The sequence below is a fragment of the Ceratosolen solmsi genome, unplaced genomic scaffold (assembly GCF_000503995.2).
Source record: "Ceratosolen solmsi marchali unplaced genomic scaffold, CerSol_1.0 scaffold10, whole genome shotgun sequence".
NCBI lineage: Eukaryota > Metazoa > Arthropoda > Insecta > Hymenoptera > Agaonidae > Ceratosolen > Ceratosolen solmsi.
Window position 1 is genome coordinate 6,406,536 of NW_011948412.1, and position 26,750 is coordinate 6,433,285.

A 26,750-nucleotide genomic window follows, 5' to 3' on the forward strand; every position below is an offset into this window, starting at 1 on the left:
GTCTTTCTGATCTTCGTTAAATTCTTAGATGAAATTCGGCTGGCTATCGGCAATCTTAGTGGATCTGAAAAGGAAAAATGATTTTATATTAGGAATAACTCCCAGCAATCACCTGATTCCTTATGAGCTTCGTTTTAATTATACGTATGAATAAGTGTTACAACTGCAAGCAAAGGAATAATAATACTTTGTGCGACATTTAAACATATCAAGTAATACATGTAAAGGGAGAATATATACTTTAATGCAAAATCATGAAGATAACAGAATTAATAAACTGCAACAATACATACCATATTATTATTGTTTAAATTGATTTGAAAATTTTTAACTTCTATTTTAGCCGAATCGTTTGATCTGCAAAGACAATTGACTTAAAATCACTACGTATTTTCCATAATTTGTAGATTAATGTCAAGAGGCAGGTAAAACCACCGAGAGCAGTGGATTATTTACATGCTCATACGTTATTACTACACAAAAATAATAATTATATGTTCGATTTTCAAATCATAGCCGAGTCTCGATTAAATTTTCTGTAAATTATTTATAATATTACATTATAAATGCTTAATGCTGAAAGTATCATGATAGAAGAGAGTGTAAGTATAATTTTATTTCATAACATTGTTAAAGTAATATCGTACTGTATCGATATAAAAATATCGAGCAAGAAGACTTGCAATTGAACAAAATTATTACAAAACGAACATTATTTATTTTACGTAAGTAATTTCAATACATTCACTTATTTACACTTCAATAACGGATAAAATCGGATAAAATCGGATAAAATCGGATAAAATCTTATTTTATTTTCTTATTAAAAATTATAAACATTAATTATCATAATGAGTCGAGTATAAGGATATACCGTTTAATAATTAATTAAATTTTTCCATCTTGTATTCTACACTCTTCAAATGTATTTATTAAATCAATTATATTTTTTATTTTTTTTTTAATTTTTTTAAAATTTTTTTATTTTTTTTTTTTAAAGTACAAATAAATATGCTTGTATACAACATTACTGTATAATTTAAAAGTACAAAAATTTACATTTTGCTTTATTTATTGATTGTTTGTTTGTTTGTTTGTTTTTGTTTTTCTTTTTGTTTTTTGTTTTTTGTTTTTTATGATTAAATTATTCGCTACTTAGTCTTTTTAATATTATAAAATTACATTGCGAAATTGAGTATCGTTTTGTACCTGTATACTTATTTTTAATACTGTTGGATTAATTGCTTCTCCGATAAACTGAAATCATTGGATAAAAATTAATCTGCTTACCCTCCCTAGTTCTAATATTTATTTATAAAATTTTTCGTGGAGCGGCAAATTTACTTAATTGACGGCAAATTGTAAAAGAAAAAAAAAACAAAAAAGAACGAAACTGTTAAGTATATATCGGCATTATGATAAATAAATTTGATCTTATAAAGAAAATGAGAAATGCATGATTACGTTTATATAAGATACGTAATGATTAACGAAAATGGTGGTCTATCCGTACGTACGTGACTTAATCATTGAAATTTGTCAATTGAGATAAATGTATAAACCCGAACATCTTATCGAAGAAAATGATGGATAATTCATTTATCTATCGGATGCCATTTATTTTCCAATAATCGAATAATTGCTGGATAAATAAATAAAATAAAAATTAAAAAAAAAAAAAAAAAAAAAAAAAGAAATAAAAGAAAGAAATACTAAAAATAATAATAGTAATAATAAATGACAATTTTCTCGGAAAATTCATTCATTGAAATGCAAACACTAGAATGCAAAGCATACGCTTAGATTATGCTTATATTCACTCTTTATATTACGTAAAAACCCGATGAGCTCTCTGTTTACATTGTGCTCGTTCGAGTCTATTTCGCAAGAGTCATGGATTTTGACGAAATCTCTAAGGGACGGCGCTGTGGAGGTAAAATAAGCTCCGTTTGGGACCTTAAATATGCGTTTCTTACGATAGTTAAAGTATGTAAAAATCATATAGTCCGTCGGTATACGATTCAGCAAAGAAGCTTAGAAAATAAATGTCATATGTATTTGTAAATTACAACGTTAGCATAATAGATGATGATAGGTGATTGGGTGGGAAGGGAGGGGTGGGGGCGATTGGGGGGGGGGGGGGGGGGGGGGGGGGGTGGGGGGGGGGGGGGGTTAAGTAGAGCAGTAGAAAACCAAAAATTTGGGGTTATAAAGAGAGTTATGAATAATATAAGAAAGAATATTCGAAAGAAAATGAAATTATTTTAATGTCTTTTTCCGTATCTTACGCTCGTCGCTTGTGACAAGTCTAAAAACAATCTATAAAGCCATCAAATTCTCCATAAATCCGAATATAAATATCCTTAACCTTCTCCCTTATTAGCTACATCGCTTAAATAATCCCTTCAATGACATTTATCAAAATAAGATTTTAACGAGCATAGTGACAGTTTTGGAAGCATTAGCACGAGGAACCTAGATTTTCCTCAAAATCCATGTCTCGCGATTCAAACTTGACGTCCACCGCTAAGTAAACGATTAGGAACCCGAGAACGCGGAGCCAATCCGGGCGTCCGAGTTACTCCGGATCAACGTGGATCTTGACGGGCTCGCCTTTGTGCAGCTGGAGGATATGCTGCTGGACGTTGGCCTTGTATTTGCTGCGATGGGGACAGTAGTAGCAACAGAATCTCGCGGGTTTACCGCACTCGTACTTAATGTGCCGCCTTAGGGTGAAGTCGTGCACGTACGTCTTGCCGCACTGTACGCAGAGGTTCGTTTTCATCTTGGCGCCGCTCGTGTTGACGGCTGATTCTTGGGGAACTTTAGCGGAGCCGGTCATCCAGGAGTTGCCTGAAACGAAGGATCCACGAGTTAGTTGGGAGTCGTGTGCTTTAAGTGGGGATTCGTAGTATTTAAGCGCTTGGAAGCGTCCTCGGCGGTAAAAATCTTAGACGAATAAGGCTATATATGATTAATGGTCAAATTAGTGCTTTCTTAAATCTAAAATTCATTTGTCTATTATTGGCATTGGACGGTGGTTGGCGATCGACATACATTCATGGCTTTTAAACGAAAGATTAGATGAAGCGCAATTAATAATAATATTAAAATTAATCGCAATTTGTTATTTGGAAAAAGTTTGAAAAGCAAACGAGAACGCGGGCAAGGCTTGTTCATTTCCTCTCCTTGACCTCCTCCCTCGTAATCATGAAATTATGAATCTATTGAAAGGCTACTTAGATTATAAATATTTTGTAATTTTGAGACGCGTAATGAATGAAGTTTAGGAATTTTGGCGCATAAAATTATTAGGAGGTGTAGAAGATAATAATATCGCATGAAGGTGGTGATATAAGTTTTTAATAAATAACAATAGTAAATAATGTCTTAGCTAGGAAGCCGAGAATGTTAATAAGTGTGAGAGGTTAACAGAGAAGTGTAGAAGAAGAATTAAAACAATAGTCAATAAAATGCAAAACTAACGAGATATAATAAGGTTATCAAACTAAACTCGTAAGATTTTTCATCTTTATTAATGTGACATAAATCTTACATAATTTAATGTAATGCGTATATCCTCGCTGTTATTATTACAATAAACACGCATTTATTATTCAGCGAATAACAACAAGTATTTTTCATCATTTTCTCATGAATGATATCTTTGACGTATCTCTTACGTTATTAACATTAGTCCTTATAATACAAATTTTTAATACATCTTTTGGGTAAAAATTGATGATTATATACAATAGCAATACAAAGACTCTTTATTCTTTCTTTTGTTAATATTCGAAATAATTTTTCTTTTCGAATCAACTTGTTGGTTGCTGCATCGATCAATGTATTTATAATTCTAGCCAATGCTAAAATTATATACATATTTATGAATTCTATTATATTGTTCTATATTATAGATGATATTCATGATATCTATTGATATTTGTGGCACGTTCGTATCTAATTCCTGATGACGTCGACACAACACTCACTCGTAATTTTGTATGAAAAATAGTTTCTACTATCGATTCTCGTTTCTAAAAGTTAAATATCATTAATTAGCAATGAGAAAATAAAACAACAACAACAACAACAACAACAAAAAACATCAGTCTCGATATAAATTTTGCAGAGTCTTACAATAATTTAAAAAATACTTTATTATGTTATTTTAATAAGGATGTGGAGTTATTATTATGTTTTAATGAAGATTAGATTTTATTATTATAACATTTATTAATAAAATTACAAATATTATAAACCTTTTACATGGTTTCGTATATCCTATCGATTTAATAGAACATTTTCACAACATTCAAGTAAGAACACACAAATGCCTGCAAATCGTATCACGTCAATCGTAACTAAATTCAGCATAAATTTCTGCTTGCACACATAGTTTAATCACTTATAATATTCGAAACCATTAAAAGCAATTGCATTTAAATTATTTAGAGTTATTAAATAAGGAAAGGATGCTGACTAGATATTTATTTTACATTGATTGCACATCCGCACATCCTGTTTTGTTCTGAATAATAAATTCTATATGACTTGTAATGACAAGCTAAACCTTGGCATTTTAATAAATGTATTACTTGTAGTAATTACAATTATCGTTCAATGCCAATGCATTATGATTTTAATACTTTTGCTTGGCAAAAACTAGAATCATAAAATTAATATATAACATATCTTCTTAATCGATTATACGATTCTTTTTCAGGTTTTTCCAATTTAAAAGAAAAAATATAAATTTCATTGAACAAAAAAAAAAAAAAAAAAAAAAAAAAAATTTTAATAAAAAAAAAAAAAAAAAAAAAAAAAAAAAAAACTTAATTATCAAACTGATTTGAACATGACATTAATCTCTTATTCAAGTCAAATCTAATATAAATATTAAAATGATTTCTTTCAATAGATATATATATATATATATATATATATATATATATATTTACTTATTTATATCGATAGAAAAATAAATACATAAGGAAAGCGTAAAACAACAACGAATAACGAATATAACCCTATAAATAATGTATACATGCATGTATTTATGAATGTCTACATAATATGCATTTATGCATGCGCATCATACACGCATTTATTTGGAGAAGCACACCTCAACATAGCTTATATTTTTCTTCTACATAATTTATAATTATTAATACATAACAATATAAGATAATTATAGCTTCTATATTCTTGGTAATACTTATTGGTATTTACTCGTTTGAAATGTGACGAACAAATTGTTTATCGATTATAGCTATACTTAATAATTAATATCCTATTATCAATATTATTTGATACAAAGTTTATATTAATATTTGTTTTTAATATAACCGATATAATATACCGATTGCTCAAGCAAACGAATAATTCATGAATAACAATCTTGTTAACGTTAATACTTCAAGAGAAAATAATATTGTCTCGACGAGCGGTACATGATTATCCTGCACTTACACGCACTCGCACTCTCGCCTTACAATCTCAATATTGTTAATTTATTATGCACATGTGAAATACTTATGTATTTCTGAAACGGCAAATTAAAATTGAAGAAGATGCCGCGATTGAAGTCCCGAGGTCGGCATGACTCAGCGAACCTCCTTACTCTCCTGTTCCAACGAGTAATATCCCTCATTCGAACCTCGTTTCCACCCGCCTCGGGCTACATTAAATCCACACTTCCACGTTCTATCCTCGATCGAAGCGGCTTGAAATATTTATTCGCCTAACTGCAATAATACATACACGAGAGCGCAATGGTACGCGGGTACGAGGGCGTTTGGATACTCCCAACTCCCTGCCTCCTGGGTCGTGAGTCACTCGACATCCTCTACCTACGCTTTACCCGGATCTTATGCCCCTCCCGTCTCTTCTGGCAGTTGTTGATGTGGTATCTGAGGTTGTCCTTGCGCTTGGCCCGGTACGTGCAGAAGGTGCAGCAGAAGCTCGCCGGCTTGCCGCACTCGTACTTAATGTGGCGCTTGAGAGTGTTGGTTCGCATGTAGGACTTGCCGCACTGATCGCACACGTGCTTGTACTTAGGTATCAACTTTCCGCCGATGGTCAGCGACTCGGACTTGACGATGCGCAACTTTATGCGCTGGAGGGACGTCAGGGGCTCGTAGTACTCCACGAACTCCATGTCTGTAATGGCAAAGTAGAGGGGCGAGAGTTAGTGCGAGGGACGGGAGTTGATCGACTTACTGTTCAAGCTCTCTCGGGGTGCTCTGTTCGAGCTTTTCTACGTATTTTATTTATTTATTTATTCGTCCTCCCCCCCCCCCTTACAGACAGTTGTGTGGGTTTTAGGAAGATTGGGAGATACCAAGGCTCCGGAAGGACTCAACTGACGTAAATAATTTGTTGAACGCAAGAGGGACTATTTACTTCAGTTGATTCGCTGTCCGTTAAAAGCAGTGGAACTTTCGCTTCTTGTCTGGTGTGTGTAATAATAAAAAACGTCGTTCAATATTCTTATGAATGTTTTCTTATGAATTTTATATATGCAAATTTGTCGTGAATCTTTTCTCGAGTGATCGACACTTTTTTTAAAGCTCATTTCATTATTTATGGCTTGTGAAAGGCATCGGTCGAAGATAAGATGTCGAAGGTAATAATAATAAAATTACGGATTACCGAAGGACAAAAAACAAATGAGGGGGAGTTCGATTTTATAAAATATTGACATTGTCAGGATTTTAAAGGTTTTCAAATATTTATCACCAAACGCCAGATTAGCGAAAGAACTGACACGTAAAAATGCCCAAAATATTATACAAGTGAGCATTCATTCTGGAAGGCAAATAATGATCTTATATATATACATATATAGTACGGTATAGTAGGTAAAACATTGTCGTAAATAAATAATATTAACGGCCAATATGAGTTATATTCTGTCGGATAAAATTGTGCAGAAGCAAAGAAGAGTTACTGTGTAGACGCAGAAGCTAAAATAAGAATCAATTGACGTGACAATGTTTCAGCTAATTTCAGCTAAGTTTGTCGGGGACTTTGTGAATCTCACATCGAAGGGACATACATGAGTGTATGCTACTCTACAACACTTTTATTACAAACAATACGATAAACTAATCTACATTTGACGAAATGACATGGTTGTAAGCTTGTAATATATTACTTCGCGTTATATCAATCAACGTTTAATATAAATAAATCAATCAATAAATGAACATTAGAATTATTAGCAAATGTAAATTATATTAATTCTTACAACTATTATATTACAATATGTATATTAAGGAGGCTGTAGTCCAATGTAGTAAAAAATAAATAAATAAATAAGTAAATAAATAACTCTGTTTAACTCTCGTTTATACATGTGTGATCTATGACAAAATCAGTGCAATAAAATGTTTACATAGATATTCTAATATTTCCAATTGCCTAACTAAATAAATAATCTCTCGTGATCAATAGTAATAGCATAGTTTTTATTGTATAATTAAACAGATCGTAGATGTACAATAATTTTAGTGAAAGATCATACGTTCAATTAATAGGCAATAATATTAATGGCATTGTATTGCAAAAATTATCTCCATTTGTACATTTTTTTTGTATTCAAAATGAAGGTATGGAATTTTTCACTAAACCCGAGCGATCTAAATTTCGATGCTTTTTTTCATTAAAATTTTTGTATTTACTTCATTTATTTATTTATTTATTTATTTATTTTTTCAATAAACATGTATTACAGACAGACACACATTGATCCTTGTTTAAAATTAATAAATTACATCGACAATGTGTAACGATGATCTTAACTCGCCACATGATTCACAATTACCTGTGAGTGGATGTGATCCTTTCACTCGCACCCGCATTGCATAGAACATAAACACCAATAGATTAATTAACGAACCCATATACGAACAAGCTGCCAATGATTTATGATCCACTGAACTATTGCAGCTTCAACCCACGGAATAGATTTATTGAATGGACCATCGACGGCGCGCGACAACCTGCCTGTCGCGTTACTCTCGCAACTCTTTATGACCAAAGACATCCTGAGGCTCGTGAGCAAGCTGCACGCTTCCTCTCCCCCTCCCCACCCTCCCCCCGCGCGACTATTACGCACCAGGAGCCGCGGAACTAGCTCAGTCCATTGCTCGAAATGGAGGCCCCCACGCGGCCTGTAAGGTCAACGACAACGACGGCTTATCGGCGTGGCAGTTGACCACGTGATGACGTTGTCCTTGCGCTTGCCACACTCGTACTTGGTGTGCCGGCACAGGCTGTGTTCTAACTTACGTTCCAACAGTTGTAGAGACGAGGCTCGACCTCGAGGATCCTGTAGAAGGGCTCGAGCTCGTGTCGCTGGCATCCCTCCACGCGCCCGGAAAAGTATTCTGAAACGGAAAAAGGAAAGGATACGTGAGTTGTAATGGGCGATTAGAGCTATTGACAAGGATGATGATTACGACGACGACTATGACGGCGACGACTTGCTCCGGCACTTTAAAATCACGGGGACCCAGGCATGTTGATTGCGTTACTCGACACGTCGACGCCTTACGCCCTATGGATTCCGGGGATGCTGCATAATGCCGTTCTTCCGAGCTTCGTGTATCTAACTTACGTGTCGTTCCCGACGGAGCTCTACTATCGCTACTATCCCAACCGCCTGAATGTCCGGTCACACATGCAGCTGTGTAATCAGCAAATTATTATCATTATAATGACCAACGGAGGCATCGTCGTCACCATCTAAGTATATAGTATCGCTGTTGCTGCTGCTAATAGTGTTGCCGCCGCTTCTGCTATTGCCGATGTTTTTATTATTTGCATAATTATTGTTATTATTATTATTGTTATTATTATTATTATTATTATTATTATTATTATTATTATTATTATTATTATTATTATTATTATGCATTATTTGTGAGATACGATGGGATGGGACGGTGGAAATTTTTATTTGTTGGATGTTGAAAGCATGTTGCGATTGAGCATTAATGTAAACTTGTTATTTGGTTTATGTTACTGTCAGCGGGTAGATGTTATCTTTGCCAGTGTACTCTGTTGCAATACATCTGTAAATATAAACGACCAGTAAGTACGTAAATTAATGGTTCCTTTTTATTTATTTCGTTCGACAAGAATGATTACACTCTCCATTTTGACGTATAAAACATTATTCAATACTGTTTCAATATAAATACAAACTTTTTATACAAAATGTATCAATAAAATCTATGAAATAAAGATATCTCCGTGAGATATTTATATACACATCACTGAGCCTTGCACTAGAGCTGACATTATTTTTGTTTTACGAAAGTTCTATGTGCCTCAATTATTAAGAGGCGTCGCTTGAAGTCGGGATTAGCCAAAATAAACCGTGTAAATTTAACTTACAATTTTTTTAAACCCAAAAACAAAAACAAAAAAACAATAAACAAAAACAATAAAATACAAATTATGGTATTTACGTATATATTAATTACGTATGTATTATATTAGATACAATTTTACGCTAAAATTTCCTATGAATCACGTTATGCTGTATACATAAGTTATACTCATATATCAGTTCTTCTTATTAAAAAAAAAAAAAATGATATTGTCTTTTAAACAATTTAACTGACATTCTAACATTAGTAGTTCTAAATTAGTAGATTAATGAAAATTAAGATTTATATAAAATGATAAGTAACACAATGAGCATCGATTTAATACAGAATTCCACTGTAAATGTAAATTCTTTGTCTTCTTTATTAACGAATGGAATATTACGGTCGATTAAAATGTTTTTATCGTTACCATTGCGAAGCATACGAGTAACATATCTAATTTTAATATAATGTACAATCATTACAATTATAAATAAATTTTTACATTATTAAAAATACTCATTCAGCAATTATAACTAAAGACCCATTGCTTTTTAAAAAGAAGTCCCATTGATGTATAATTTACGTATATCGATTGTGACTGATTTAACGATATGTATATTGAGTTTAATTTCCTTATTAGGATAATTATAATGTTTTATACACATGCATACGCGTGCGCACACGCACACGCGCACACTTGCTCCTTACAGCCTCCTCAGACGAGTCCCGCAGCCCCCGACGCATTGGCAGTCAGTCACAAGCTGCTTGGCTTCGTAAAACCGATCCATCCGTTGACGAGGAGGTCGAGCTTAGCTGCTGGATCCTAGATCGCCAGGCTCGAGCTCGAAGCCCTTGACCTTGTGCCGATGGGCTATGTGGGTGAGGAGGTGTGTCCTGTACTTGGCCATGTAGGGGCAGTGGCTGCAGGCGTACCGGGGCGGCTGCCCGCACTCGTACTTCTTGTGCCGTATAAGGGAACAAGCGCGTTTGTAGGTCTTGCCGCACTGCTCGCACACGTTGCCCCGTAGCTGATGAGTTTCCCGCTGAAGCTGGACGGCACCGGGGAGCTGGTCGAACTCGAGGCAGTCGACGAAGTACAGCCCTGCAAGATTAAGGATGGTCGCTGGATTAGTAAGGGTTAATTAGTAAATAGGTGGGCTTAATCCTCGCGTAGCCGCTTTTCTTTACTTTGCTTTGCTATTTGCGTGGGTATGTACGTAACTTGAGGGGAGGCGCACTTCGCCCTGAGTCAATCAGGTCAATCAGATCAATCAGACCTAACTGTTATTTATTTATTTTTAGTGGTCGTATTTTTGCTATCACTCACGGAAAAAAAAAAAAAAAAAAAAAAAAATCCGTCACAAAATAAAATATATTAAGTGTAAAATATTGTCAAAAGTCCTGTAGTGTTCGGAGTGTTCGAAATAATCTAAGGAATATGATTAATAAGGTTGTTAACAAGTTTGATTAACAAGTTTACGTTATTATGTACAACGTTTATTTGTTTATGTCGTTAAATTTTGTAGATTGTAAATGGAAATTTAAAAAACGTAAAATTTTGCAAAATTTTTATTGCACATTATTCTTTTTTGATTGCACTTTAAGAAATAAATGATAAAAAAATTACACACGCAGGCACCCGCGCATATACACACACACACGCGCGCGCGTGAGCGCGTGAGCGTGTGCGCGTGCGTGTATTAAAATTTGTGTGTAAAATTAATAAAAAATAAAAAAGAAATTCATTCGAAAAATTTACAATTTATATGAAATAATTCGATTATTTATAAAAATCTTCAACTCGGAAAATATTCAAACCAAATTTTTACTTCCTAATTTCGTTTAATATAATTACAAGATAATGTAAATTAATATTCCTTGCAATAAAATTTTCTTATATTTAAAACGTTCTAATAAATTGACTTGCAATAAGTCTTATATTTTTCGACGATTATTGTCATACATTATTAGTAAGTACGTAGTTGTTAATAATCGATTAAAAAAGGGCTTTTTCATATTCATTTAATTAAATCACCATTATTATCGTTAAAAACGATTCACTTTTTCATGTATTTTGTTATGCTTGATTAAATAATTCAATTAAATAAACTAATCTAGTTATTTTTAGTTCTAATGTTTCATGTTTCATAATACATTGTTGTGACGGCAAATTCAAATTTCCAATGTAATGTTTTTCGTAGTGTATTTATATGAAACAAAATTTATTTATGCTCTACTGATGCAGGCAGATACCTTTTTTTCTAGATAGGCTTGCGTTTTCCATATATTCTGCACAATTGTAGTAAGAAAATTTCGCAATTTTTATAACGATCCAAGGATTATTGTTTTTATTATTAAATTTATATGCTTAGCCTAATCCTCTTGCACATAATTAAAACTTTCATCCGTTGTCGTTTTTTTTTCTCTGTACTTCAAAAGATTTTCAGACTACAAGTCATGTGTACCATCATTATAATCATATTTCTGTAAGGAATTAACAATATTGTCTGTAACATATAAAAAAAAAAAAAAAAAAAATATATATATATATATATATATAGATTAATGATATTTCTCATTGGTCCCGAATGTAAATTTCAATGATAATTACAACTACATATTAAAATTATATAAAAAAAATGCATTACATGATTTTTATTAAGTATTGCATTGAATTATCATCTTATGATCTGATAAAACTTGAATCCTTCGAATTTTCGGAGCACATAGTCAAATCTAAAAACAAAGCACAATTAATAATCAAAAAGTAGGCTAATTTCAATTATATTTTAACGTAAAAAGATAAATTAATGCTAGTACCATTAGTTTTAAGTAATTAATAATTCTTACTTGGAATAAGGTTATTGAGCAAAGTAATAATTCCTTTCTATTGTATACTACACACTCGAAATTTATTTTATAACGATGAAATAAAAGTTTGTTAATTAACTCTTAAAATTAAATCATTAAATAATTACACTATTTCATAATATTTACTAATTATTTTATAAGACCAAAAAATTAGAGACATTAGCTGAAATATGAAAAGAATATGTATCTTAATCGATCATTTTTATTTTTAAATCACTAAGAAATTGTTTTAATTTAAAATATAAAAGTTCGTTTTCACTCATTTACTTATATTGGAATCAAGCTTTCTTTTAAAATAATTTACTTAACAATATTGCAATTATTAAGTATCTTAATCGTCGAACAATTTGACAACAAATTGAATTATCTACAATCGTGTCTATGATGAAACGTCGACGCTAATTGCTGACTAATTGCTTCAAGCTGCAAATTCAAAGCGTGTAAAGACTTTAACGTCGTGGGCCTTGTGGCAGCACAGAATGTGGTTATTCGTGTCCTTTATGTCTTTGCTCCGACAGGAGCAATAATAACAGCCGATCGCCGTGGCTTTTCACATTGATGGCAAACACAAAAAGTGCTTTTGTAGTCAGTAATGACAGACACGTGGAAACCTAAAATTAAAAAAAGGTATGACGATTAGATGAATTATTGCTTTCTCTCAAGAATAATAATGATTAAAATTCTTAGTTGACAAATGATTGTTGAATATTAAAAACATTAAAAAAACAAAGAAGTGAAAATTTATTATTTTTGTCCGATATAATAAATGAATCTATATTCAAATAGATACGAAATTCAAAATATACGCAATTGTAATTTATAAGTCACGAATTATCGTTTATGGCATTTCATAATTTTCTAACAATTCAATAAAATAAGCAGTATTTTAATTATCCCAGTACTTACTTTCACTGAAATTATTGTAAACATGGTGAAGATTAATAATTCCATCGATAATTCCGTACAATATATATATATATATTTTGTTGAGTAAAAATTATATTAAGCACAATGAAACTTAGGAACATTATACATTTATTATTATTATATATATATATATATATATATATATTTTTTTTTTTCTTTTTCTTTAATTCATACATTGTAAAAATTATATTTACATATAGAAAAATTGCATTACAATAATGGCGATCGAGAAATCATGAAGGTGTTATGTGACGTAGAATTTCCAAAATCCACATAGTACAAGTGAATTTAGTAATTAACGTTCTTATCACATACGCATTACAACAAGATATTTTCATTTTAATACCAAATGGTTCTCTGCTCTTTAATTTTCAATTTTCTCACGTACGTGAGAAGACATTACTATGTCTTTGTTTATTAAAAAAAATCAAATGAAAATCGTAAAAACATAAACGGTTACAATATTGATTAATCGTATTTAAAGACTATTTTAAAATATAATTTTGTAATGTGATTGTAAAATAATTGATTCGTTCATTAATATTACGACACGCGCGGCTGTAATTATAATATCTGCATTAAATTAAATTCCTAGTTGAATACTTAATTTAAGGTTAAAGTAAAAAGTTTGCTTTCATCCGGTGGTCTTATGGTCCGGAAATCTTATGAAAGATTTATTTATTTCGACTTACGTACTATGCATTCTTTATACGACTATCGGATGATTGTCTTATGATTTTAGTTAATACATCCCAATTTCGTAATCACACGAATATTCGCACATAAATTAATATGGATCAAATTTCTGTGAAATATAATAACAAATAAACCACCGATATTATTCAATTATTTATATTGGAGGAAACAAAAAATAATTGAGCAAATAAAAATTCTTTATGAAACGTTAGAACTAATAATACTTATGAGTAAGCATAATAACAATTTTTTTTTTTTTTTTTTTTTTTTTTTTTTTTTTTTATTTTTTAAGAAATACATTTTTAAAACATATTCTATTAAATTTATTACATAAATTTATCTATCGTATTACTTTTGGACGACTTACACCGATCCCTCAATGGCTCACAATAAAGTATGATAAAAAATAAAAAATAAAATATCGCGTCACAGGTATTTGGATAATGTTGTGTAAATTTGAATAACTTCTATCGTTCGTAATGGAATAACCAAATAATCAAATAACCGTACGTTGTAAGGACTGTTACAATCCTTCGCCTATACATACATACATACATATATATGTATAACAACAACAAAATAAATAGAAAAAATAAAATAAAAATAACAATGAATGTTCATATATTATTTGAATTTAAAGGTAAACGTTAGACTCTATGTAATTGTTTTTTTTTTTTTTTTTTTTTTTTTTTTTTTTTTTTGTTTGAAATGTAAAATATCCGAAAGAAATTCATTAAAGAATGGTGCTTATTAAGCCATAGTTTAGGAAATTAAAGTCGTTAATGTTTATTTTATAGAGAAAAAAAAAATTTCATATACACTACCACTCCACTCACTTTCTCATTTTCGGAATGGCAAATTCCTTACAGATATAATTACAGATGCAGATTATGGATTAACGGTATATCTCAAAGTTTTAGAATTACAATCATTTTAATTTCGTTAATTATACCAATTGCTACAATGCAAGAAATATACGAATTCATGAAAACATTCGACTGATACAAGCCATCGCATACAAATGTCACAATAAAAATATCTGATTAATAAAGCAGCGATGTTGTGCCATTTGTGTTAAATTATATACTTTAATGCCTCTGGCATCGGCAAATCCGAATTCTAAGCTAAGCTTCACCAATTTTCTATTCTCACTTACACATAAAATGAATATATCTCTTAAGCTAGTCGGCATTATAAATAGCCTTACTACATTATCATATCTAAATTTGTACTCAAATCATCTCCTACGTGTAAAGCAAATTTACAAATCTACGATGAAATAAAGAATGCTAATCTGTCGCGCAATGAGCGTCCATGCCGAGAGGTTGACGAGGAGAGTGGTCGTGTCAAAAGTCCCAGGTTATTCCGAGCCTCAGAGCGTGTAAAAGTTGACGTCGTGGCCCTTGTGGCATCGCAGAATGTGGTTCTTCATGTCGTTCTTGTGCTTGCACCTTTGGGGACAGTAATAGCAGCAGAACCGTGGAGGCTTGCCGCACTCGAACTTGATGTGGCGCTTGAGGTTGGTGTTGTGCTTGTAGGACTTGCCGCACTGCTGGCACGTGTTCCTCGCGAGCCTCGAAGCCACGCGTTGCTCCTGCGGCTTCAGGAGGCTCTCGTAGCTCTGGATTCGCAGCCTCGGTAAGCCTGGAACTTATTATCGTCGGGTGAGTTAAGTGGATGTACTGTCGGGATAGCTTGCGAACGCTTTAACGGGGGCAGCGACAGGACTCCGTTACCTTCACGGTTCTATCGTATACTATTTTATTATTATTGTTGTTATTATTATTATTATTATTATTATATACATATACATATATATATATATATATATATATATATATATATATATATATATCGGGATGTACGGGACTCACTATTATGATCAATGGCTAATCAGCGAATTTAGCTAATCGTTCGTTATCTCGGTCGATCATACAATCTTTCTTCGTTTAATTGAGGGAGGAGGAGGAGGAGGAGAGAAGTGGGGATGAGTGCAGAGACTTTTCAACCGTACCGGATAATTGCCCTTAAATTGTACAGGAGACTAAAATAGTTTACTCGTAAGTCTCGAGTAATATTTCACAATCCATGCACACGTAAGAACAGCGTATTATTTATAGTTAACAGGGACAATGTTTATAAATCAACGAATCTTGTAAGTTGTATAATAAAATTTTTATACAACATATTTGGATACGATATTTGCGGGCAAGATTAACTATATTCGCTGACGTAGTCGTCTTGATCGAAAGAGAAATAAGGGGAATGAAAGGCCGACAGTAATTATAGGATAAACGACAAATAAAATGACAATTAGAATGAAAAGGAAGAAATTGTGCAAACGTTGTTAACTAACTACATTGTAAATAAGTATGCAGACAATAATTAAATAATAGACATAAGTTGCTAAAAAAAGGCACACGTAAACTAAGGTTAATAATTTTATCGTGCCAGTGACGTTTGAAACAATGATTTTTAAATCAATCACCCGTGTATACACACACCAGTGCAAAACTTTAATTCATCATTTGAATTTTCGTAATGACATAATTTGTAAGTTATAATTAAAATGATTATACCATATCGAGCACTGTCGTACGTATACGTTAATTTTCTTAACAATTACAATACACTAATAATTAAGTAATATTACAACGATGACGCCGTATTAATTCGATTCTCATACAATGTTCAGTACGAACATTTATCAAGTTTTTAATAAATTCACTCTTTTAATTACGAATGCACGTGTATTGTTATTAAGAGTACGATGACATTGCAAGTTGAGCTTTTTTGCGCTGCCACGAGAGCGAACAATAATTGTGAAAGGAATTCGAATTCCGGTTGCATTCGTTTCTCCAATGACAACGCAAATAACATTTCCAATACTTGTAAACCCTTTTGGCCTGTTTGTCTTGTCACACCGAGACTTTTCATAATCATAATCGCATCCGGTCGATATTCCACAATCTGAAATTATAAAACAAATTTAACTATTAGTAGAGATTCTGCCCTCTGATGATTGCATAAGATCCTTACATTGACGCTTATTTTTATGATGACGATGACGATTAGCACGGCAGTATCAACGAAATCATAGATAGATAGAATCACAATACAGATTGGCTAATGGCGTAAGTCTATCAATTGATTTGGAATAATCCGAGTGTAGATGAGAATAGAGGATCTATCATCATATACCCTAAAAATTGAAATTAAGCATAATTTATTTATACGGCTACGATGCAATCGTTATAATCCATTGGATATTGTCGATGAAAAAAATTCGCCACTTGGATACACGGATAAACAATTTTACATCATCATTATTATATGAACACGTAAGGAGGAAATATGCTGTATGGCTATTGTTGAAAAAAATATTTGAAACGCATTGTCTTAAATAAAATTTTTTATTCTCTCATTAAAATTCTTACTAAACACAAAATCATCGTATACGAAAATACTATAAAATTTTTATGTAAAATTCGTAGGCGCATTAATTAAGTAAATTTAATGTCTTAAAAATCCAATATTACAATCCATGAATAATCGATCATTCTCAATGACTCGAACGATGAAGTCCGTCTCGTCTAATGTCCTAGCCACAGCAATAAATTTCTGTACCGAGAATTTTTGGTAGTACATAACGTTAGTGCGAATGAGGCATGAGAGTGAAGATTAATAAAGTATATTAAAATTCGGGATTGAGGTAATAAAGGATTTGCTCATTCTTGTGTCTTCGTTTCAAGTGCTTGACCAAGTTATGCTTATGCCTGCTACGATGAGGGCAATAATAGCAGCTGAATCGTGGCGAAATGCCACACTCGTATTGCTGATGACGCTGTAGATGACGAAAATGCACGTACGACTTCCCGCACTGTTGACACAAATTGCACGGGGATGTTTGGTCGTAAGGCCTTAGTGCCATTGTCGTTCCCACCCAGCCCTCCAGCTTCTCCTCGCCGTAAAAATTCGGCAAGTCCAGCATGGGCAGTTGATCGCTTATTTGGACGATTGGATCTATGTACAGTAAAATTATAAAGATTTTTCGATGAATTTGAGATATAATTAGTAAGATAATGTAAATGATGCGCAAGTGCGATGAGCTTAATTTAAGGCGTGGAATCCATTGTTATTTTTATTACTTCGCTCTCAATAACGCAATGATGATAATTTCAATAGATGGGTGAAACTTTGCGACTTGCGAAGTGAATTTGAAAATTTGTTGCGATTTGCAATAACTTTCCATATACAGATATAATTAGTCGATAAAAATTTATGAATTTTAGAATTTTATTGTGAGTATGATATGATTAGCTTGAGACTTTTATTTCATATTTCTGCAATGATATATTGTCATTGTCTCCCTTAGATTTATATCAAGTAATATATATATATATATATGTTTCTTCTTTTTTTTTTTGTTTTGATAAATGTCTGAATCTCTACTTTATCAGTTACATATTATTTTTATACGCTTTCATGATTAATACAAATACAGATGTTAAAAAAAAAAACAGCTTATTAAATTAAAATCGACTGCTTTTTTTTTTTTTTTTTCTTTCCCTCATTCATTTTTTTCAAATCATTCAATACTTCGTATTTTACAATATTATTATCGTAAAACTCATATTTATAATTCTGATGTGACTTCGGAGTTGCCATAAATATTACATAAAGATATTTTAAAGATTTCAGATTAAAACTAGATTATATTGATTCAGTTTCTTACGTAAAATTTTATTTCATTCTTATTTACATATTCGCTATGTCTTTATAAGCTTTTATATGACTTTTCAAATTGCATTGTCATGTACATTAATAAATTTTATTATAATTATTACACAACAACAAGCTTTCGTTTACTTATAATTATCAACGCCAATTTCTGAATAAATATAATTTATTAAATTACTCTTCCATAATAAATTCATTTTTACAAAAAATTAATACACATATTATCATTAAATATGTAAATTACACGCCGTATTTAATAAAATTGTAAATATATGATCAAACTTTATAATAATAATAAACTTATCTTATTATTTACACATACCACTTTGATGTAGAATATTATTCAAATTTCTTCGTTTACTTATTTCCTTATTTCTACAAAATTATTATTTAATAATTTAATAATTTATTCGATTATTTTCATTAAATATTTGATTATATACCGAGTAAAATACTAATGCTAATAATAATAATAAGAGAAGAAACTTCGAATTTATTCAACGAGTAAAAATAAAATGTCATCTGATTTCTGGTTATAAAATAATATTATTCTATTTCTATTATTTATGTTCTGATATAAGAAGATACAAAAGATCATTTCAACTCTCGTTTTACTATTAGATTTAAATATCCTGATTTCAATTATTCTACTCAGTATAATTACTCAAAATTTTATAAGATAACTATAAAAGATATTGTGGTAACATTCTCGTTAAAATATTTCATATATTTTTATTAGTATGTTTATAAATAATGAATAACAATATTAAAGCGAATAAAAGTAAAAGGATGCATAATACAAAAGTTTTGACTCGTGTAAATTAAAGCACTGCATTGTTTTAAATGAAATTTGTATTATGTATTTACATAACAATTGAAACTTTTTACAACTTATACTAAACCTTTCGATTAATTAAACATTTTATTGCACGTTCGCGCGCGCGCGCGCGCGCGCACACACACACACACACACACACACACCCACACACAATTTCCATTCATTAAATCACGACTTTTATACTTTAATTTTTCATATTTCAATTTTTCTTTATTATTTCTTCTTTTTTTTCTTTCTTTTATTTTCTTTTTTTTTTTTTTTTTTCTAAAAAAAAATGAATTTGATTATAAATATTTAAAGACGTAAGGACAAATAAACTATTATAATTCTGCTTTATATGAAATTCTGTATATGAAGAAAAAAAATATAATATTCGTAATTGGGAATAATTATCAAAAAATGCCGAAATTACAAAAAGAAAATTTTAAATTCAAAAAATAAAGATATATTATCAATAATCGATAGTTGTATCGGTATGTGACTAAAATATTTCAACCATTCTTCAAATAATTTTAATACGTTATTTTTTACATCAGTCTTATGTGAATTATTATAAAACTTCTACAAAATAAGAATGTTAAGTATACTTATATCTTTCAACCATCTTCCTAAATTATCAAGAAATTCTGACGATTTTCGAGAATAAAGATTTATGAAATATAAGGTAAGAATGAATAATCATCAAGTTGCGACATTATTTAGGCAATTATTTAGGCTCTATCTTTTTTTTAGGATCTATCTTGCCATAAGGAATAATTTTATTATTTATAATAGAAGAAAAATTTATGTAAAAAATGACGTATAAAATTTGAAACGCACGCGTCAATCACAACAGAAATTGTGCTAAAAATCTCCTTAACATTATAACTCGATTATCGCCTTACTGACATAGAATACAGTTTAATGGAATATTTGGAAGTCCTAGTAAGATTATGATAATAACGAAGATCCTGTTGACATTAGAGTGAAAATTATCGAGAATTACAAGATACGATAAAAACAAAACAAAAAAAAAAAAACAAAAAACAAAAAAAAAAAAAAAAGAAAAAAAAAACAAAAAACAAAAATATCAAGTCGTAGAAATAGTATAAATAGCCTCCATAATTACCAGGTGTAATGACAGGCGGAGCGCGGAGGTGATTAAGGATCGTAGGATGATGTGACTTAGGGGGTTAAGAGCAAGGATTGTGAATTTGAAGGATGGTAAAGGAAGACTCGAGGCTGAAGCTTAAGGCGCGCACTTATCGTCAAAATAATATTCGTTCTTGTCGCCGTTGTGCACCCGCGTCACGTGCTTGATCGCATCGCTCTTGTGCTTGGTCCTGTAGGGGCAGTAGGTGCAACCGAACCTCCGGGGCTTGTCGCACTCGACCTTCTGGTGGCGGTCGAGGTTGCGCGCGTGCTTGTAGAACTTGCCGCACTGGAGGCAGACGTGGGTCCCGGACTTGGGGACCTTATTGCCGCCGTCGGGGTCGAAAGCCAAGGGGTCGGGAGCCAAGGGGTCGTAGTGTCGTCGGGTTGAGGCGTGCAGGTAACCTGAAATTTCGTCGAGTTAAGCTGAAATTTAGTCGAGGTTGGGTATCGGGCTGGTTATATTTGGACGCGGATAGTGGGGCGTCGTTGTGATTGGCTTGATATTGTGTGTTAAGGAAGAGTCCTCGCGTGTGCTCAAATGGCTGTCTATCTAAGTGATTGTTTAATAATTGTTTATTCATGAATGTCGTCACATTTTCATTGCGATAGATTTTGTCTTATGAACAAGTAAATTTCATTTTGCCTGGGGCAGCATTATTAATCAAACGATTCGTTATTTCATTTAAACCACATACACTGCACATATTAAACATGCTGAGTTATTGTATTAAATGCAATTCGGTAAATATCTGTAAAGAAAATCGGTAAACATACAATAAGCATTTGTTTGGTCATTATTTTACTCGGGGGCAGCAACTTTCTTAAAATGACAACTGTGTATACTTACAACGAATGATGTTTATTCAACATTTAAGAGATATCGTCAGTGTTTGGAATCACGTTTACCTATGTATGCTTAATTATGTACAAAAGTAATATATACACACAGACATACATACACGCGTGCGCAGTATATTATATCTTAAGATTTATCAACATTATAAATGCGTTTGTTATCCTCGGTCTTCAATTATATAATTATTAATATACATAATAGATTGTGACAGGTGTAAGTTAATAAGAAATTTAATGAATAATTAACGATCTTTTTAAAAAAATATCGTTTTTGTAGCGTGGCTGGAAAATTTATTAATTATAAGAAGAATATATATTATCTTATGTACAGGATATTTCGTATTATTTCTACATAACGAAAGATACTGCGTCAATGACGCATACATTTAACTTTTTACTTTCAATGAGCTTATGAAGTAGACTTTTATTTACAATTAAGCAAATAAAGAAAAGTTTTATATACTTTTCCAACATTGGTTATAGAATTTCTTCTACAAGTGGAGCATCTTTTTTACGTTTAGCTTGAAATCAAAATAAATTTTGCGAATTTAAACGAATGATGATGCTAACGGATTCAACTAGTATTGCGAGACCCAAAAAATTCCATTATATCATTATCGCAAGTAATTGTCGAGCATACAGTAGCATCTACATTAGAATAAAGTAGATGATAGAAAGACAATCGTTGGTATCCACAGCATCCAAACAACGTGGCATTAAAAACTGTCGTTACAGACCATGTTAATCTGCAAAAAAAAAAAAAAAAACAAAAAAAAACAAAAACACTACAACATAAGATTAGTCACAGACGGTGAAATAATTAGTCACTTCTTTATCACAAAAATTTGCAAAAAATAACTTACTTCCACGTAAATATCCTCTAGAGAATTAATCATCCAAAAAGTTGTTCAATTTTATTATAATTGATAATACTTTTTAAGCAGTTTTTATAATAAGTACGAAATTCACAATTTATTAATACTACAATTCTTGTAATTATTCTATATATGTACAAACATATATAGACTTTGAAGTCGTCGAGAAATATTTTGAACTTCATCCTCAGAAGCATGAATTATTACAAATTAATATTTTAATGTAAACACTTGATTATTAATATTCGCCTTACAATAGTTTCATTACAGAGATTATGAAAATAATGTTTTATAATTTTAGTATGAGTAATAATAAAAAATGTCTCATATTATGTAAGAATATAACATTGTGAAAAATCGAATTGTTATAAATGTAAATAACGTCTTAAATAAATACTTAAATAGTATTGTGACAGTTAAGAATTACGATCCCAATTCTCAGCCTTTAAATGTACTAATTTAAGTTTTATTTTTGAATTCCTAATTTGTTGTTGTTGTTGTTGTTGTTGTTGTTGTTGTTGTTGTTGAAATTATTTAAACAATACCTCATCCTTAGTTTAATATAAGTTTAAATAGCGTTAAAGTATCGTCTTCATTGATTTATGATATTAAAACTTTTCGTCAATTCCGTTTACTTTCACGTTATATAAATTTATACTACGTAATAAATTAAAATAAATTTCTTTCATTCCTGAAATAGATTAAAAAAAAAAAAAAAAATAAAGGTAAGAGCAAATAAAAAATTAATATTATTTGTGGAATGTGTACATTTTTATTGTGCACAAGGAAAACATTGTTTTATGTACATTTGGATCTTGGTGTTAATAACGAAATAAATTATATTTTTATTTATACATCGATATGTACAAACAAAAATATTTGCATTTGTTCTTTTAAGTATTAACGATAATATATTGCTGTTATGAAATATTTGTATATTCTCTATTAAATATGAATACCATTTGGTTATTATTGATAGCGAGGACCATATGTACATATATCTAAATATATGAGACAATTGTATTTAAAAAATATAATTTTTCAATAAATTCACAGACATAATGGTTATAATAATAATGTTTGAAACGACTGTTATAATTAAAAATCATAAATGTAATATAAAGCACTTCACAAAAATTTAATGGATAAAAATCTTTCGTATATTTACATTAAAAATTCTTTTAGTGATGTCAAAATCTTTTAAAATTCAAAATTTCAAAATTTCAAAATTAGCAAAACCTACTTGCTATACGTATTGTATATAAATATTTAACGTAACTTTAATAATACAAACCTAAAATATAATAAAAAATTAATTTAAATTAAAATTTTATATCTTCTGTATAAAATATAATATTTAATTTTATCCAATTTAATTTAATAATGGTCTTAAATGTCCTAGTTCTCTTCATTAATTTCTTCACATACTTAAATTATATTTTTGAACACAAATTTTAATAATAACATAATTCTTATATATAATTTGATTGATTCGTTAGTTAATAATTTTACGTTAAAACTATTCATTATATAAACAGTATATAGAGATTGTATTGTACAATTCTAATAAATTAATAGAATATACAATTAATAATATTATGTAATAACTATCAATGTTACATAAATCTTAGGAATTTTTACGAGCGTATCAAGGGGCGAAAACAGATATATAAAAGTAAATTTAATAAAAGCGATGGTTTTGATGGTTTTAGAATTTATAAATTCTTATACATGAAGTTTTTGAAATATAAATGCTTATATATTACGAACCAAAGGGGGTTAGGCACTCATGTATACATAACTAACTATATATGGGACATTAAAAGGAAAGTCCTTTCCAAATTATGGAATTTTGTAAAGTGCGTGAAATTAGCAAAGTGCTATGGGATAATTTCTTTGGGACCTTCGAATTCGTACATTCGTCTTAGAAATTCTGCCCGCTATTAATATTGTAAATAATAATTGAATGAACATTTGAATGTGTCGCGTGTATTACATGTAATGATAATAGGAATTAATATTTTATTTAATAATTGTTAGTGATTAATAGTTAATATGAAAAATTAGAATGTTAATGCTTGGAAACATTTGATCTAAATCAATATGTAGGGGACTCGTAATGTTGAACGAGTCATGAAATTAACACGTTAATGAGAAAATAATAATCTAAAACGTATATTCTAATATAATTCAGCTTTCCATTAAATATTATTATAATAAGGAAATTGACGTGCTTACATTGAGAAAAAATAATTAAGTACAGAACAATATATATAATATTTAAAACGGTAAATTCTTTATGATTAATAAGTTAATGGAGCACTCATGGAAGAAGGCCGAATTTATTATAAGCGATTTTAATTATTGTAATAGAGCAATCGTAATACAACCTAAAATGGCAAATAAAATATAATGAGAATTGAAAATAGGAAAATCAGTCTATAAACATAATTAACCAATTTTGTCAAGCATAACTTAATATAAGGTAACTTAAGCTGTATTGTGTTATTTGCCTGATAAAAATAAGATGATTTTATAAATAATATTAATGATGTATGAGAGAATTATGAGAGAATATAATAAATGATGGGTCGCAGCTTCTGAATTATTTACGATTTAAAACTGATCTGATGTGTTTCAAACTTTTTTTCAATTCACACTCGATAGGAATAATATTATCATTCTAATTGGGTAGACGATTCTTTTGTTTTTAAACAAAAGCTCTTTGGCTGCGTATTAAAGAATAAAATAAAGAATTAATAATTCAAAGTAGAAACTATATTGTAAGCGCGGTCGGGATCATTTTCTTACTTAGAATTGAGCATGTATTATTACTAAACATATACGTAATATAAATGAATTAGAATCATTAGCAATTGAATTAAGTAACTGATGTGTGCGCGAGCGCGTCTATGCATAGATTATTATCTCGTAAGAACTTTTAACTGGAGTTTTTTTTTTTTTTTTTTTTTTTTTTTTTTTTTTTTTTTAACACGATGTAACAATAATGAATCAATGACGTTCTCAGAGAAATTGTAAAATAGTTTGGTAACATTAGATATTGAAACAAATTGCAATATTAATAAAGTTTTGTCATATGAAACTTTTGTATATATTATATGAAATATACAAGGGCGAACATTATTTTGCAGAGTATTAAAATTGATGGGTAATTTATTTTTTATTTATTTATTTTTTTTTTTTTCTATTTTTTTTTGTTTTGTTTGCTCTTTTCTTTTCATTTTATAAAATCCTTGTAAATATCTTTACAATATTTGTATTGTTCGAAATGTCTACTTCAAATAGTGACGTTTGCACGATATTTTTGAATATTGTTGTGTCTCTTTAATGGTAATCAGGCTTTTTTTTTTTTTTTTTTTTTTTTTTTTTTTTTTTTTAACACCTGTACCTATGTATGTACTTCTGCCATACAAAAGTTACACTGCTTTGCCCTATATTGTAGCGAATGACAGGTGAAGAAAACCATATTGACTGTGTGCCATCTCAGCGACCATTCTGAGGTGTCACAAGATTGTTCGAGTCCTCAACGTCAATGTAAGCGACCAACGCGCAGGGATGTTTGCTGCGAACATGTCCATAGACGTTGTAGGTACGTTTGGTGATGTAGTTGCAGTACGGACAGGCGAACCTCGGCTTTTGGAAGCAGACGTATTTGAGATGCTGAGTGAGATTGTCATGGCGATTGTAGACGCTCGAGCAATTGGGGCAGGGAAAAGATTTGTCGGCCCCGGGCTTCTCGGCAGGACGGTTTTTGGTTTTGCTGGATGGTCGTTTCGGATTGAGGAGGCCGTCAAAAGCTCCGTGAGTCTCGCCAAAGTCCAATCCGAGCCTCAGATGATCCATATCGGTAAGCTGCATGAGATCCCAATCTGGAATTAAAAGCCCGAGATTCGGTGGTTAGCAATTGTTAGGCTTATTTGCTTTTTCGTTCGCTTACGTAATACAGGCTGCATGCGAGGATCATAAGAGATATCTCGTTTATTTTGTTCGAGGACTATTACTATTATTCGAGGACGCGGCATTATATTTCTCCAGGTGGATACAGCCCGACTGTTAGAATTTGAATTTTGCGATTGTTTAACATGGCACTTCGCGCTCGACACTCGCGTCTACGTAGCGACGATAATTAATTTGTTACTAACTGATAATAAAATCACGGCGATATATGTAATCATACGTTTAATAATAAATTATTATGAATTTCATAGGACATCGGAATAAACATACTTATTAATGCAATAGGAGATATTGAATTAATAATTAAAAATGCATTATTCTGACATTAATAAATTGATTATTAATTAATCGTTTGTTTGGCTCTGATGGGGTAAGTGGGGAGAAGGAGGGGGATGGGGAGGGAAATGGGGATGGGGATGGGGTGGGGGGGGGGGGGCCGGGGGGGGGAGG

General features: G+C 31.0%; 3 protein-coding genes across 3 annotated transcripts in view; all 3 read right to left on the minus strand.

Annotated features, from left to right (window-relative positions):
* Positions 1–26,750, minus strand: part of LOC105364514 (uncharacterized) — a 484,373-nt gene that overhangs the window by 177,349 nt on the left and 280,274 nt on the right.
* On the minus strand, positions 5,819–6,282 carry LOC105368567 (longitudinals lacking protein, isoforms A/B/D/L-like). The gene has a single exon (XM_011507600.1). The coding sequence runs from the start codon at positions 6,161–6,163 to the stop codon at positions 5,852–5,854; it is 312 nt and encodes a 103-aa protein (XP_011505902.1). The 5' UTR covers positions 6,164–6,282; the 3' UTR covers positions 5,819–5,851.
* Positions 10,113–11,686, minus strand: LOC105368557 (zinc finger and SCAN domain-containing protein 26-like). The gene is made up of 2 exons (XM_011507589.1): positions 11,640–11,686; positions 10,113–10,488 (listed from the first exon to the last, which is right to left on the minus strand). The coding sequence occupies exons 1-2, from the start codon at positions 11,668–11,670 to the stop codon at positions 10,196–10,198; spliced, it is 324 nt and encodes a 107-aa protein (XP_011505891.1). The 5' UTR covers positions 11,671–11,686; the 3' UTR covers positions 10,113–10,195.

What these genes read in the sequence shown, in the direction of transcription:
- LOC105368567 (XM_011507600.1), bottom strand. Translation starts at nt 6,163, where the DNA reads ATGGAGTTCGTGGAGTACTACGAGCCCCTGACGTCCCTCCAGCGCATA.
- LOC105368557 (XM_011507589.1), bottom strand. Translation starts at nt 11,670, where the DNA reads ATGGAAAACGCAAGCCTATCTAGAAAAAAAG. An exon ending in AAGCCTATCTAGAAAAAAAG is followed by an intron (nt 10,489 to 11,639) that starts GTATCTGCCTGC and finishes TTAATCTTGCAG; the next exon opens with GGCTGTACTTCGTCGACTGC.